At 39.6% G+C, this 14,866-nt stretch overlaps 1 protein-coding gene across 3 annotated transcripts; it reads right to left on the bottom strand.

Moving 5' to 3' along the window:
- Nucleotides 1-8,038: 8,038 nt before the first annotated feature.
- Nucleotides 8,039-14,800, bottom strand: nsmce2 (NSE2 (MMS21) homolog, SMC5-SMC6 complex SUMO ligase). Of its 3 annotated transcripts, none has more exons than XM_084052900.1 (6): nucleotides 14,393-14,800; nucleotides 12,809-12,936; nucleotides 12,463-12,616; nucleotides 10,005-10,093; nucleotides 8,644-8,750; nucleotides 8,039-8,451 (listed from the first exon to the last, which is right to left on the bottom strand). In XM_084052900.1, the coding sequence occupies exons 1-6, from the start codon at nucleotides 14,511-14,513 to the stop codon at nucleotides 8,355-8,357; spliced, it is 696 nt and encodes a 231-aa protein (XP_083909026.1). In that variant the 5' UTR covers nucleotides 14,514-14,800; the 3' UTR covers nucleotides 8,039-8,354. The 3 variants fall into 3 exon arrangements, with proteins under 3 accessions (XP_083909026.1, XP_083909027.1, XP_083909028.1); XM_084052901.1 differs by having other exon boundaries at nucleotides 12,809-12,921; XM_084052902.1 differs by having other exon boundaries at nucleotides 12,809-12,918.
- Nucleotides 14,801-14,866: the final 66 nt, after the last annotated feature.

Raw genomic sequence — 14,866 nt, 5'->3', positions numbered from 1 at the left:
AAAGTTAAGTCAATTCAATAGTTTTATTTAAGTTGGATCATTTTAGCTATTGCAGAATTACTTCTTAGCATTTATTTTGATGCAGCAATGCCTGAAATGCCTGTTTGGGAAGATAATTGGGGAATGGTGGCTTTTGCTGTGGTTCTTTTGCTGTCACAGCAAAATCACAAATAGAGCCAGAATACTTTTTAACAGCATTGGTATCAGTAATTATGCAGCTGATGTGTCCTGATTTTTAACCACTTTCAACCTGGAATTGTGGGCATGTTATTATAGGCTGAAATGTAAAAGAAAAATAGCCTACAAGCTTACAACGTCTTGCTTTGTGACATGTCACATGTGGTGAGCTTGTAGATTGACTATTTTTGGAAAAACCTCAATCAAACATACGTTTTTCAAATTGATTAGAATTTTTGACAAAATATCAGTCACAACATCAGTAATCAGCGGGTTATGATTCTGCAAAATCGGTATCAGCATCAGACTCCAACATCGGCCGGGCTCACTGAATCACAAAGTGATCAAGGATCCTCAATAAGCTCCTTGAGAATGTTCAGCAAGTTATTTTTCTAAATGGATATAGTTATTTTTTATTTAATTTGGCAGAAGACAGCACAAGGGGTATTTGGAGTGTAGGGTTCTGTGTTATCTCCCCTGGTAGAGAATAGATAACCATGCAATTCGGTAGGCTACTAGATAATATCTCCAAACAGATTCAATCAGGTGGGAATCCAAAGCCGACTGTACATTACACAGTATTTGCCAGTGTTGTGAAAATGCTGAGAAATCCAGCATTATGCTATTGTTCTGCATCCTGTTGATTCATGAATGAAGGTATTATGTGCACAGGAGGTCACACAAAGTTTGCAGGGGAGATTATGGAGGGGTTCCTGAGCAGCAACGCACAAGGTTATTGAGCTAATTCCTCAATAACGTTGCCAAAGGAGTGTTCGGCTATTTGAGTGAGCAGTGCAATATGCATGTATTTGCATGGTGTGTGTGTGTGTGTGTGTGTGTGTGTGTGTGTGTGTGTAGGTATGTTGATTATCCAACATGTGGGTGGATGGAAATGTTCACAGACAGTCCACATTCCGACAACAGCCTCCTCTGTTGTGTTATGAACTGATTCACACCCCACATTATGCAAGCATAATGGCATCAGACTTAGCAATGCCAAAGTTTCATCTGCAACATAATTATGAGTAGACTGGAATGCTACTGCAACGCTGCCAGGTGGTATCAAGTAAACATTTAGATTTCTAGCAGCAACACTGCAGTATTTCTATTTTCTTTTTCTGAATGACACATATTCAATATTCAGCTGTGCAATAACACAAAGGTGTTTCTCCCCTGAAGGATTCCCCCGGCAGGGATATATCCAGGATTTCTCTGGGATCTCCAATGGGGTTCTGGCAGAATTATTCGCATATTGCCCCCTCCAGGTACTTTCATCCCTGGCCCGACAGCTCGCCTCACGCTAGGGAGCGGTAGCTGGTGCTGCTGCTGTTGCCTGGACAACAGATCACTAGATTACAGGTCAGGGGAGAGACAGAGAGACAGACAGATAGCGAGTGAGTGTCTATAAACAAGAAATGACTAAAGTCATAATATAGCCGCCAGCGGCAGGCTTTTTTTGCCCCAATCTGCAGCACAAAATGTAAAAGTGGTCTTTAAAATGAAATCTCAGCCATTCCAATGCAACCAAAATAACTCAACAGAGAGGTTCATCGGTTGGCTACCAATATAAAGGATGTGTGTGTGTGTGTGTGTGTGTGTGTGTGTGTGTGTGTGTGTGTGTGTGTGTGTGTGTGTGTGTGTGTGTGTGTGTGTGTGTTTGTGGCTGACAACTATCTGAAATTAAAATGACAAAAGTTAAAAATATTCTTGCCTATCATTAAAACAACCATTCATATAATGTGCAATAAGTGTTAAATGGCTTTATATTATGAATAGTACTGTAATAATTACTATAAAATCTCCATGTCTCTTCAACTCTTTATAACAAAAAATGCATATTTATTTTTTCTTTGTTTTAACCAAAATATATCACTCGCACTACATTTTACTAGGGCCTTCAAATACAGTACTTTACAGAGTAACAGACAGAAGGCAAGTGACCTTTTTACTTTTGGAAAATAATATTGAAGAAACGGTTAATTTGTGTACTGTCACTTTAAAAGCGCAATTTATACTTCATCGTACGACGGTGTCACGCACCAAACATAGCCGATCTCCAAGCTCACACTGCGTCTGTTCGCACCACGTTGTGAGCTTGTAGATCTGCCATTTTCGGCAACGATAGACTGAGGGACGGACACGCTCAGCAACACTAGTTATTCATTCACAGGGAGATCCCAAACGGATTATTATCAATTGGATAATTAAAATTGTCAACGGAGACTTGCTACCTTGGGTAGAAGAGGACGAGTGAAACTTTTGAGCGTTTCACTCGTTCGGTGCAGTTTCACCGCTGCACCGCACATGTAAACACAACAACGACGCAACCACCCGAGTGTACAAATGGAACCAAATGGACGCTTACAGCCCCCTTAAAATAGTGATGTAGTGAGCCAATAAAATTCCTCTTCCTTGTTAACCCGGGCAGCGCTGTTTGGCACAACTTGCAGCTATCAATACACTTTTAGACCAACATGTTTGTGCCAGCGTGAGTGATTAGATTTATTTCTTGATCGCCTCTTGTTTTGATAGTTTAGACATGACGTCAGGGGCCGCTGCACTCGATAACAGGCTCGACAAGGCTAAAGCTTATCGATACCCGGGTCTCGATAAATTCATGCCCGGGTATATAATGTACCCGGTTTTCGAGCTCCATCCCTACTTGCGTCGAGAACTAATGGAGAGTGGACATTACCGCGTTTGGCTAAAAACAGTTAGTAACATCATACAAGCATACAAGCTAACTATTAGCCAAATTCGGCTAGCGCTCAGACGAATCCACTGAGAGAGGCGTGTCTAGTCCCATAGCTTGGGAGGACGAGAGCGCCCATTGGCTTAAACGACAGCCAATCACGCAAAAAAAGTGTTGAATACATGTCGGAAATCTGTCGGGTCAGAGTCAGAGTGAATACAGAGCCGCGCTTTCAGCTGGCGGCTAAAAATGCTGCTAATTGTCCCGAAGTGACTGCAAAAGATTGCTGCTATTTGTTTAAAAAAAAGCCTCATACCCTGTATAGCATGTATATAACACAATGTGACATACAGGACCTATTTTGACACTTGCTTTGGCAATGTAAACGTATGTTTTCTCATGCCAATAAAGCTCCTTTGAATTGAACTGAATTGAATCGAGTGAGTGATTTTTTATATCTTTTTTTACCTTTATTTAACAAGGTAAAATGAAGATTGAAGAGCAGATTCTTATTTACAATCATGTGAATACGTGTGTGCGTGTGCGTGTGAGAGAGAGAGAGAGAGAGAGAGAGAGTATGCTGAAAAAACACCAAAAACTAATAGCTCAACCTGGGAAGATCTCCCTACTTGCCCAGCCTTGAATAGCGGCCTTTCACAATAGAAGCACCACCCAGAGCTAGCTTAGATTAATTGTTGACCTGTGGACACATGGGAGCTTTCAACTGGAAATACTATATATCGAGCATCGCGATAGTTCATGCAAGCACTGCGATCACTCTGTCTCCCTTAATTCTCATTCACTAATAAGTTAAATGCATACACTGCATACACTGTACATCCACTGCAGCCGGCGGTTCGTCACATTCAGCTCACTCACCTCCCTTCATTCTCATTTGCTAACAAACTATCTAACACATATGCCCTCTATTAATTCCCCTGGTTAATTTAGAATTTAGTCTTCATACTTTCATGTTCAGCATTGGTCACAGCACTGTTCCTGCAGCTGTCTGTGATCAAACTCCCTCCACCTCCCCAGCCTCCTCCTGTGCTATCTAAGTTAATTGTATGACGTTATCTGTGTATCAATGTTATGTTCTTGCAATAACTCTGTATCTTAGGCTCTGCTTCGGGGGATATTATTTATTTAACTTTGTACAAGTGAACCAATGAAAATGAGATGAGTACACATTGTGCATCACGCATGCAGCACTTTTGGCCACCAGTTATAGCTCCACTGGGCATTCTGGGAGTTCAGAACTGGTGCTTCAAACTAGTAAGTCTCTAGTCACAAGCTTACAATGGCTTTATCAACAGCGGATAAAGAAAGAATCGTGATCTGGGGGGGAAGTCTCACTGAAACAAGCATAATAAACCAATACTAGAACTGCACATACCTCTCTTGCATAACATTTCCTGAATCAAGTCACTTTCTCCCTATCATCTGTAGCAGTGCCTCCAGGTCCATGAGATACAGTATGACATGCTCACATCTCTATGAGGGGAGAAAATAGTTTTAGGCTGCTGTTGCATATTACATCACTATTTTATGTAAATGTTGTGTTCCTTTATCCAGGGACGTCCGTAGAGACACATACAGCTTTAGTCTGGCTGGGCTGGGCTGGTGTGTATAATACATATTATGTGCCGCTACCTGACTGACTGATCGTTTTTAATAACGCCAACCACCAGTGTTAACATTTTCTCATATTTAACATGCATTCTCTTTCTATAGCGCTAAATAAAGGGAGGATAAATGTTTTTGGCAACAATGTCTGTGATGATTCATTAACCAGATCTATCAACCAGCTAACAAAAACAATAATCTATGACTATGACTATGAATAATGGACAATGATAACAGTAATCTCTGGCTCTTCCTGTCTTCAGTGTAGAGGACAACTACTGTACCCCACACTTACAGACTGATCAGAGAGAAGAAAGGGCTACGCTACAAATGTAGGTTTGATGATCCAGTTCATTGAGCTGATTGAACCCAACAATGCTAGGACAAGTCCCGCAGCCAAGGTGGTTACAAGATCACAAACAACAGTGGCAAACCAACTGTTCTTTTTAGACAAAAAGGAGCAGTGAAAACCTTTTTATGTCTAAACTTATCACCCCTCCTTTGCACCTACAAAGATTGTTTGTGTAGTCATCACCGGAAAACAGCATTCCATTTAAGAAACATGTTGCAATTTGGGTATCACAACATGCAGCTTTTCCAGATAAGAAAGACCAAACATATAAACAAACGCACAAAAAAAGGACTTTCGCAAGACGGGTATTTTTGTTCCAGCCAAGGTTTTATCTGTTTTCAGAAGACTAGGTTCTGATGTTTCTTTTCAGCAGTGAGGTACACAGTCACTGACTGGGATGCACTGACAAAACAGACAAGGTCAGGACACACTCCCCCAGCTATGGTATCTGCGATCACATTCCATCATTGTGTAATAATGGTGCCAGTGGATTCTGAAAGTGGGGGAGGACAATGAGGAGTAAGAAAGAGTAGGAGCGAGCAGCGATGAGAAAGAGATTAATTGGAGGGAGCCGAGAAATGAGAAAGTGATGTGGCACAAGAGGATATCGTCGCTGTTGGGCAGAAACCAACTAGCTCCATTTTTATTTTCATATATCAGTGCTATTGAACACCCTTACGTCTGGGTGTGGGTTTTACAAATATTGAACCAATGAAAAGTGTTAAAAAGTGCTTCTGACTAAACCTCCTAACTCCATTGGATCCCCAAACTGTCGTTCAAACCACCTAACTCCAACTTTTTTTTTTCCTTACTCCACTTGAGCTGTATTTGGGTAAAGTGATATCTGACAATGTATAAAGTAACCCACCATACCAACTTTGATGAGGCAGTATGTAGTTTTTTTTTTTTCATTTCCTGAAACGTTAATATTTTGGACAAAGTTGGTTTCTGCCCGACAGCAGAGTTATGAAGGAATATGAGGAGGGAAATCAGGAGGATATAAGTGACAGACTTTACTCTCACAAAAAAAGTGTCACAGTGACATGAACGTGTAACTGGTGTGATGGCACCCTCAGTGCTAACCTCCTACACGCGAAAGCTAAGTTTTTTCTTGTCCCACATAACTGTGCTTTTTCCACAAATGAATAATTTTCTGGCTTTTACCAGAGGATTGATTTTTCTTAGTGAACAATGCAGAAAGTGGCCATTTAAGGATCTTGTTTTTGCATTCACAGTAGTTAGTGCTCATGTGTAGCTTACTACTACACTTGAAAGAAGACAAATTACAGGGTTAGCCTACTGTGTCTCAGTCATGGGTATCACAGTTTGGCTCTTGGAAATGCTAAAAGGGTGGATGTGAGCAAAGAGATCAAACACAGCCTCTGATGAGAAGAAAGCAACCATCCCCGGAGAGTTGATCATGGTCTTTGTGCAGTGCTGTATGCTGACCCATGTTTTACATTGATATAACTCTGATTGATGTTCAGAAGCTATTTACAGCACTGTAACCCTCCTAGTTACAACTTAATAGCCTTATTTAAACAATGACGTGTAAGCTACAGTAGTACGTAGAATGCAAGTTCCTTTTTGAACATGACACAAATTAGACCTGGCTGTGAAATTACTAGTGACATAACCATGTTGGGTACAAAACATGATTTGATTTCGCAAATGGCAGAAACCTAATTCAAAATGACCTAAATTGGGGTCATGAATGACTCAAAATGATTTAGATGATTTATTACATGTCTTAATTGACAACATGCTTAGTGCTGCATGGAACAGAACTGAGAGGAAAAACAATTAGTGAGCATCAGAAATCGTATTTCAGAAAGCGTGATGTAAGATTATTAAGAGATTAGCTTCACCTAGTTTCAAATCAGCATAGAACTACGCTTTGTTCGTTGGCTTTTTTGAACAAAGAATTTTCATAGTGAAAAGAAGCAGCAGGGGACAGATTTAATCACTCATGTGCATTGATATATATATTTTTTAAATAAAATGTTTTTTCTCCATAATTAACAAAACTGTACTTTCCGATTACTTCCAGGCCTAAAAAACCTACATCTTGTCATTTTGTTATTTGATCATGGTCCCCTAGAAATCCCTCGACACTGAGCGCTTGTCTACAGATAAATGATGAATATGATGGGTATATTTCAAATACAGCAAAAAGAGGGTTTGCCCATTTCTGCATACTCCTATTACACTAATCACGCCATGATCTGTTGCTCTTTTGCAATATGTGATCAGGACATATTGTACTATTGATTCTTCATGTTACCTCAATACCTCAAATTACTGTACATTTCCTCTTTACTGTTGCCTGCTACAGGACATACAGTTCCCATGTGGAGGCTGCCTTCTTGTGGTTCTATTACCTTACTGCATTATCATAGACAGGACACATATATAGATTTTTGATGCAAGTTATGCTACCAAACCAATAGCATATGAAACTACATGATTAGGGGGAAAAGAGGTGAATACTTATTTATTTAGATTCATTAATTAAACAAATAAAATCATTTGGATTTCAGGATCCACATGGAATGGTTCGGATAGTGGATCTCGGACTTCATGTGGCCAGCCACTGACATCAGCCATCTATGTGATGTCAGTTGTCTATAATGTATCTATGACATATGACTCCATATTTGGGAAAGGTTTCAGAACCCCATTTACTTCCATTATAAATCTAAGTGAAATGTTTAAAAACATCGCTGTTTCCATTTCCATTTCCTGAAAAGTAACCATTTGACACTTAAGGTTTCCACCCCTCTTGCAGCGCCACACCGTAAAAATATGCAGGTGTTAAACAAGTAGTAAAGTAAATATCACAACAAACATTGGAAACAGACCATACATTTAGATTAACTAGACCATACCCGGTCGACGCATCCGTGGGGGGATATGCGCACATGATCTGGCAACCCGGGAGGCAGTTCGTCCCATAGCTGGGCAGCCCCGTAACCATGGCGACAGTGTTTTACACATAAACGCTAATAAGAAGCTGAGATTTGATGAAATTGAAAAACGGGCTTCACAGTTAAGTTCAGATGGTAATGGTCAATGGATGTGTGCAAAATCAGAGCAATTGCTCCAGCCAGTGAGGAGAACCGGGTAGTGACACCACTACACTCACCACTACAGACGGACAGACGGACAAACAGAGGTTACTAGAATTATAGTAGGATATACATTTATTGATAAACAGTTTTGTTACAAAAGAAATATGAACAATACATTAAATAACCTTGATATGTTATGGGGAAAATACGAAACAAAAACGATTTTCAGAACATTGAACGTAAAACATTTTCAAATTATACAACGAGTAGAATGGTGGTTTGTAAACACAAAATTAAAGGTTGGCCCTGGTACAACGACACCAATAGCACACGCACCTCCTGAACGGTTGGTTGACACCGAGAAACTTCCAGAACAAAATCAAATTTGGCAAATCTAGATCTACAACAAACACCTGTAGACTACCGTCCGGTTTCACTATTTCTTTTTGTTCTGAATCCTTCTCTTCAGCGCCTGGTCAAGAATGAGGTCCGACTCCTTCACATCTGCGTTCTCACAGCCGACAACAGGACAGCTAGAAAGGAGTGAAAGAGGAATGGTTTGGGGTTTTGCTACGGTAATATGTTGTTGTTTTTATGGGATCTATCAATTTATGTTCAAAGCTTTGTCTAAGACAAAATAAAGCTGCTTGTAAAATATCAGCCCAATGAGTAGTTTTACTGCTGCTAAACTTGATTCAACTTCTTATCAGTCCATGCATGCTTACCAGCATTTCTTTTTCTGGCTGTGTCTTTTCCTGATCACACTCAGGATGGCTGCTTCATCATAGATGTGGTTACACTTCTTATTCTTCATTGGATTCACCATCTCCACCTGGGATGTAAAATAATGATTAGCTAAAGTCACAGTCGGACAGAAACAACTTTCTTTTTTCCATTTCTTGAAAATGGACTGTTTTGGACAAGGTTTCCACCTTGATAGCAACGATAATAACTACACTAAAATGGCAAGAACATCATTCATTTGTTCTAATAATAATGACAAACATCAACTCTAAACAGGACTAAATGGCCATTAACACCAAGCACAATAACTATAACGATAATAGTGTGAGGTTCCCTACTGATGAACGATAATGTTCTGTAAACGGTGGCACCAAACACACTGTGCAGTCCAGCTGTGTCAGAGCCCACACACGGAGGCAGAGAGAGCGATAGATCTCTGCCTCCTTGGTGCTGAAAGACACATGCAATACGCTATATGGATAATATGACTGATTAATTATGAGGAGGCAAGATAGTTGTATGGTACTCGAGGTCGAGGTAATGCCAGCTAGCCTACCAAGTAACTAGCATTAGCTATTTATAATAGTCTCCTCATCTCCGTTAATAGTAAAACTACCAATGATTCCGACAGCGAGTGAGACCGATTTCATTCCAGATGTCCTTATTATATATATTTTGGCTGTCAGTGTTTCTATTGTTCAAGAAATCGCTCTGAAAGTTATTGACTTTGCTGTCGTTATAGTTGTGATGTGGACTCTGCCATCCACATCAGTTAGAAGGATTTTTAAAAACGACATGTTTGTAGTTGTCGTTACAGTTATTGTGCAACTGCTTGGTGTGAACGGCACTTAAAAGAAAATGTGCTAATGAATAATTCCATTTAACCACAATTGACCACAATTAATTGTAATGATGTGCTTTTTGTGAGGCAACCTTCTGTCACATGCTATTCATAGTCTAAATGAAACACGGCTGAATATATTTTTGACAAGGCTATAAAGCAGGGTAATAGGTGGATCTTCAATGTATGCCATGTGTAGTGGAATAAACAATGCCCCCTAGAATATAGTTTGTTTACAAAATAATAAAATATACTGACGTATTAAAATAATGTTAGGAACAATTACATTTTCCCTCACCAATTCACTCTTTAAAAGTATGATTGGTACAGCATGGATTTAGACCTAGTTGCCAAGTTGACTTTGTTAAGAAATGCACACAATTTCAGCTTATATTCACAATTTTACCTAGACTACATAAGGGTTTTGTATATATGATATCAATATCAGTTATCTTGCATGAAAAGGCAAACTGTGCCCCTGAGCAGGGGGGAGCAGTCTACCTGTGTGAGAGGGCAAGTTAATTTGACTTCGCTCTGAGTCACAGCAACGTCCTCATCCACCTCTTCTCCTTCGTCCGACTCTGCTGCGGCTGAAAACACATAAAGTTATAATTTTTCAAATTTAAACACAGATAAATTATGAACTTTTGTGTCTCCAGGCTGGAAAATCCACAAGGCATTCAAGAAAACTGAGGTAAAATTTGATAAAAAGTAAATAATAAAAACCCCAAAAAGTTTGACTACTACAATAGGTCCAGCTAAAAAAAAAAGAGTAAAAAATATCCACTATATGTATTCAATCCATGATGCTCATCGTGCATCAAATCCACTTGGCCTTAATGGCACAGCTATCACCTGGTTCAAATCCTATCTCTCCTTAAGACATTAACATACCCATCAACAACGATAAATTGACCACAGATCCACAGATCTAAGGAGTCTGTCCCGCAGGGTTGGTGCTTGGCCCACTTAATCTTCTACTTCAGAGGTGTCAAACTACCGGTATGTACTGTATATTCACAGCCATTTGTGTATCTATGTACAGCAGCAACACTCACAGTTCTCTGTAAAATACACACAACAAGCTGTGCTGGCAGCTTGTTGTGTGTACTTAGAAAACAACAGGCGCCAGTTAACCAACCCCACTGTGTGTAAGTACCTGCCACTCTGCACCCACTAAAGTCAGCTGGTTGAGCAGAGGAACTGTTCTCAAAGTTTTATTTCATTTTATCAATTATGTGCGGAAATTGGATTTATTCATGAACGAGAAAGGGAAGCCATTTGCAGAGTTGGATGACCCAGACTCACTGACTTCATGATTTTGCATTTTTGGTGGATATAACAGAGCACTTAAAATTGCTTAATGCTAACATGCAAGGCCGCAGCAAAGTTATTACAGAATACTACAACAGCATTCGTGCCTTTCAAATTAAATTAGGTCTTTGGGAGATGCAATTATCCCAGCGCTAGCCAGCTCACTTCCCCTCTTTGCAGTCTGTGCGTGTTGCTCATGGGAATAATTATAACAAGGACAGGTACATGGATAAAATATTATGGCTGAAAGTGAGTTTTGGAATCGTGTCTAATTCTTCACTCAGCTTGAGAAGTAATTTTCGCTCTTTTGTTCGCAGTTTGCGATCAACGCAGAATCAGATGAGGTGGAGGAAATTGTAGCTCTGTGTAACTCGGGTTTTCAAATATAATAAAATGTAAGACTGTGGGTCTGGATTCATTCTATCAATACCTGGGACCGATGTAAGATGACAGACTTTGCCTTAAATATCCGTTGCACATTCAGCAGAACATATCTCTGCGAGCAGTCTTTCTCCATAATGAACATTAACAAATCCATACTGTGCAATTGACACACAATTGATATCTATAGTAAATTACATTATTAATTGAAAATCACAACAACCCAGAAACTGGGCCCTGGTGTTTTTAAAGCCAAGAGGTGTCTGGAAGCAGCATGAGCAAGTGAAACATCTGTGACACTTTTGACAGGTGACAGGTGCACTGCTGTGACATGTAAACAAAACTCATTATTAAATATTGAGTGCGATAATATTGTGATTCAAGGGGATTTTGCGTCTATTCTATTGCTGTAAATGTGATCACCTCAAGGAAATTGAGGCTAACTGCGTTCATTGAGTATGATTTCGGGAAGCAAGGCTGGCGAATTCCAAAAGTTAGGTGCAGTTGGGTAGCCAAGCCAACATTTATAATTTGTTTAATCAGGTCTACATTTAAAGTACGATTTCAAATGCTTTATTCATGGTAAGGGTGAAGCTCCCAAAACTTATGACTGAAGATTAATGTAAATCATAAAAGTAATGCTTGAATGAGAGCAGGTTGGGGGGAAAAACTGAAGGCAACGAAAGCTGTCGGAGCATGGATGCGTGCATTCCCGCATGGACAACTGATCTGGTCCTTGACCCAAAAGTAGTTTGACAGACACCCATGCTCTAGTCCAGTGGTTCTCAAATATTTTCATATCAAGGACCCCCAAATACATACTATCAACATATGAGAATCACTGGACGAAAATAGCCCATCTACAAGCTCACAATGTGTTGCATCGCGATAGATTGTGAACGTGTAGATTGGCTACTTTTGAATAGCTGAAGTGTAAAATACAGTCAAATGTTCCTAATTTTGCTGGCGACCGCCTGGAGCCTCTCAAGAATCCCCACACGAGAACCGGTGCTCTAGTCTACAAGCTCCCAGTTGTACAGATTCTCCACTGCCATGGCCTCCGTTTTCACCGCTACACCGAAGACCATACGTGCTGCCACATGTTTATTCATCTTTTGACACCATTTATTCTATTAATTTGCTCTTCTGTCATCTTTCTCTCCCATGTAAAGTGTATTTGATTGTTTAGAAAAGCACTGTATAGTTTAATGTATTATTAATAAAATGTAGATATACATATTATATTGCCTTTTGCTGTTCTTACCTTCTTTGAGAGCCCTTGACATGCTGTCCTTGAAGGCAACCACCTTTGCATGCCGTCCCAGTTCGGCATCAGGAAGATTTTCTATTGTCTCTGTAAACTGTTCCTTCACAGCATCTGATAGCCTCCACATTGCCTCTGGTTGCTGCGCACCGGCCTACAGAGGAAAAGGAATGTTTTTTTAAACTATTCCACACAAGTATTGATAACAACTGACTCATTGACATTAACACATAATAGCCATAAAGCACTAAAGAAGTAATTTGTTTTAAGGCAGGGTGACAATTTCATTGCCATGGTTGTCTTATTCAATGGATGAGGAAAATAATTAAAGCCAGTGAAATTTTACCTGAGTAACCTGATCAACAGTGTCAACAAAGTAGTTGATGTCTCTATCCAGCTTGGCGCACTCCAGTATCATGGCCTCCAGTTTCTTGATGCCAGATTTATCCTCTCCTGCTACTAAATGAAAGTGGTCTCATCAATGAATGAATGTGGCATGCATAACCAAAGACTGAGTTGAATAGAGAACCATGTGGGCTAGCAACAAGCACTACCGTGAAAGATACGCATAATAGGGGCAACAACATTTATTCAAAAAAATCAATAATTGTATAAAATAATTCATTTTGGGGTAAAGAAATAAAAAGGTTTATTTGTTTTATACAAGTAACAAAATACGGTAACAAAAGGGCATCCAATATAGCTGCAGCAGCGAACCACTTTCAACTTCGCATTCCTATTTTGGGCATATCATAGGTTAAATTTGTCATAATACCAAATATAAAGCATTGTGAGCGTGAAGATCAGCCATTTTCAAAACATTGTAATGGCACCGTTGTGCAACAAATTATATTATAAGGGCTTATGTGCTTCATCGATTTGTTGATCTAAAACAATCTGAATATTCAAAAACACCCATCTCATATATTCAATTGAACAAAAAATATGTGACAATAAAACTGATTCTGATTTTGATTCTGATCGATAGAAATGCTAAGAAAAGAATCAATAGTTGCAGCCCTAAAGCATAAACAAAGACGTTGTTGCAAATTGCAATGTAGAGAAACAAGTACTTAATAAAAACTAGTATGTGTCTTTAAAGTTAGTATATAAACAGTTGATACAGCTTAGCTTAGGCTGTGGACTTCAGTTGCTAGTAGGGACAGATATATTAGAACTCTATGGTTGGGAACTGGGTCCAAGTTTATTTCATGTCAGCAGTGGTGGAAAGTAACTAAGTACATGTACTCAAGTACTGTACTTAAGTACAATTTTGAGGTACTTTTACTTTACTGGAGTATTTCCAATTTTCTATACTTTTACTCCACTACATCTCAGAGACAAATATTGTACTTTTACTCCACTACAATTATTTGAAAACTTAAGTTACTAGTTACTTTGTAGGTTTTGATTATTATTACAAAACATACAATAAACATTCTTCAGCATTCTTCTTCTCCTGTCCTCAGCCGGTTACATGTTTTTAAGACATTGCGCAAGAGTTGCGCCCGTAGAGATAACATTACTGATTCCCCTACTGGTCAAATGTTGAATTGCATCTTCTAATGCAAAATATTATGGAACCGGTTGAGGACAGAGGCGAATTAAATACTTTTTTCAACTCGTTGGATAGATTTTATTGCCAGCTATAACTTAAAATATCTGTGAGAGTTTCAGAAAACCTTTACTTTTTGGATACGATGTGCAGAAAGGGATAAGAAACATGTAAAGTGGAAAATGTGCGACAATGTCCTGCTCAAACGGCACCGGGAAATATAGGACCTCATCTCGGAGCTACATAGCGGAGGGAGAGGTTCTAAATGGGGCTAATGATGATGATGATGATGATGATGATGATGATGATAACACACTGAGTTTATAGTTGAGCAAACTACTGAGGTTAGGTAGAATAGATATAAACTGGACTTACTGTGTGCTTCGGCCAGGTCCATAGCCACGTCTGTTAGGATGTCCATTCCTGTCCCGATGTCAACCTGACATTGTTTCAGACTGTTGACAGCAGCATTGACTGAGCTTAGAGACATAGACATGATGGTGATGATGGAGACCTGAATGACTGACTGACCCACTGGAGACCACAGACCTGTTAGTTAGGTTACTAGTTAGTAGATACGTTTCCTCGCACGCTGTCTCTTGCTTGCAACGAGTAGCACTGCTAAACAACTAGCCTACGGCTACTGGCAATGTATGAGTGGGAAGTAGCAGCCAATAACCGTCTTATTTGATATGTTTCGGTTTAAGTAGAACTTATTGCAGCCATTCTTGCAGCAAACAAACAATTCTAGCAGGAACAAAAACACTGCCGGGGCGGGAACAACAAAACGTGCGTCTCGGTGCGTGGAAAACGTAAGCTACGTACGGAATGCGTCGTTAGCGTAAACTT

Source organism: Gymnoscopelus microlampas, assembly GCF_963454915.1.
Source record: "Gymnoscopelus microlampas genome assembly, chromosome: 3".
Classification (NCBI taxonomy): domain Eukaryota; kingdom Metazoa; phylum Chordata; class Actinopteri; order Myctophiformes; family Myctophidae; genus Gymnoscopelus; species Gymnoscopelus microlampas.
This window is presented reverse-complemented; position numbering and strand designations above follow the sequence as displayed.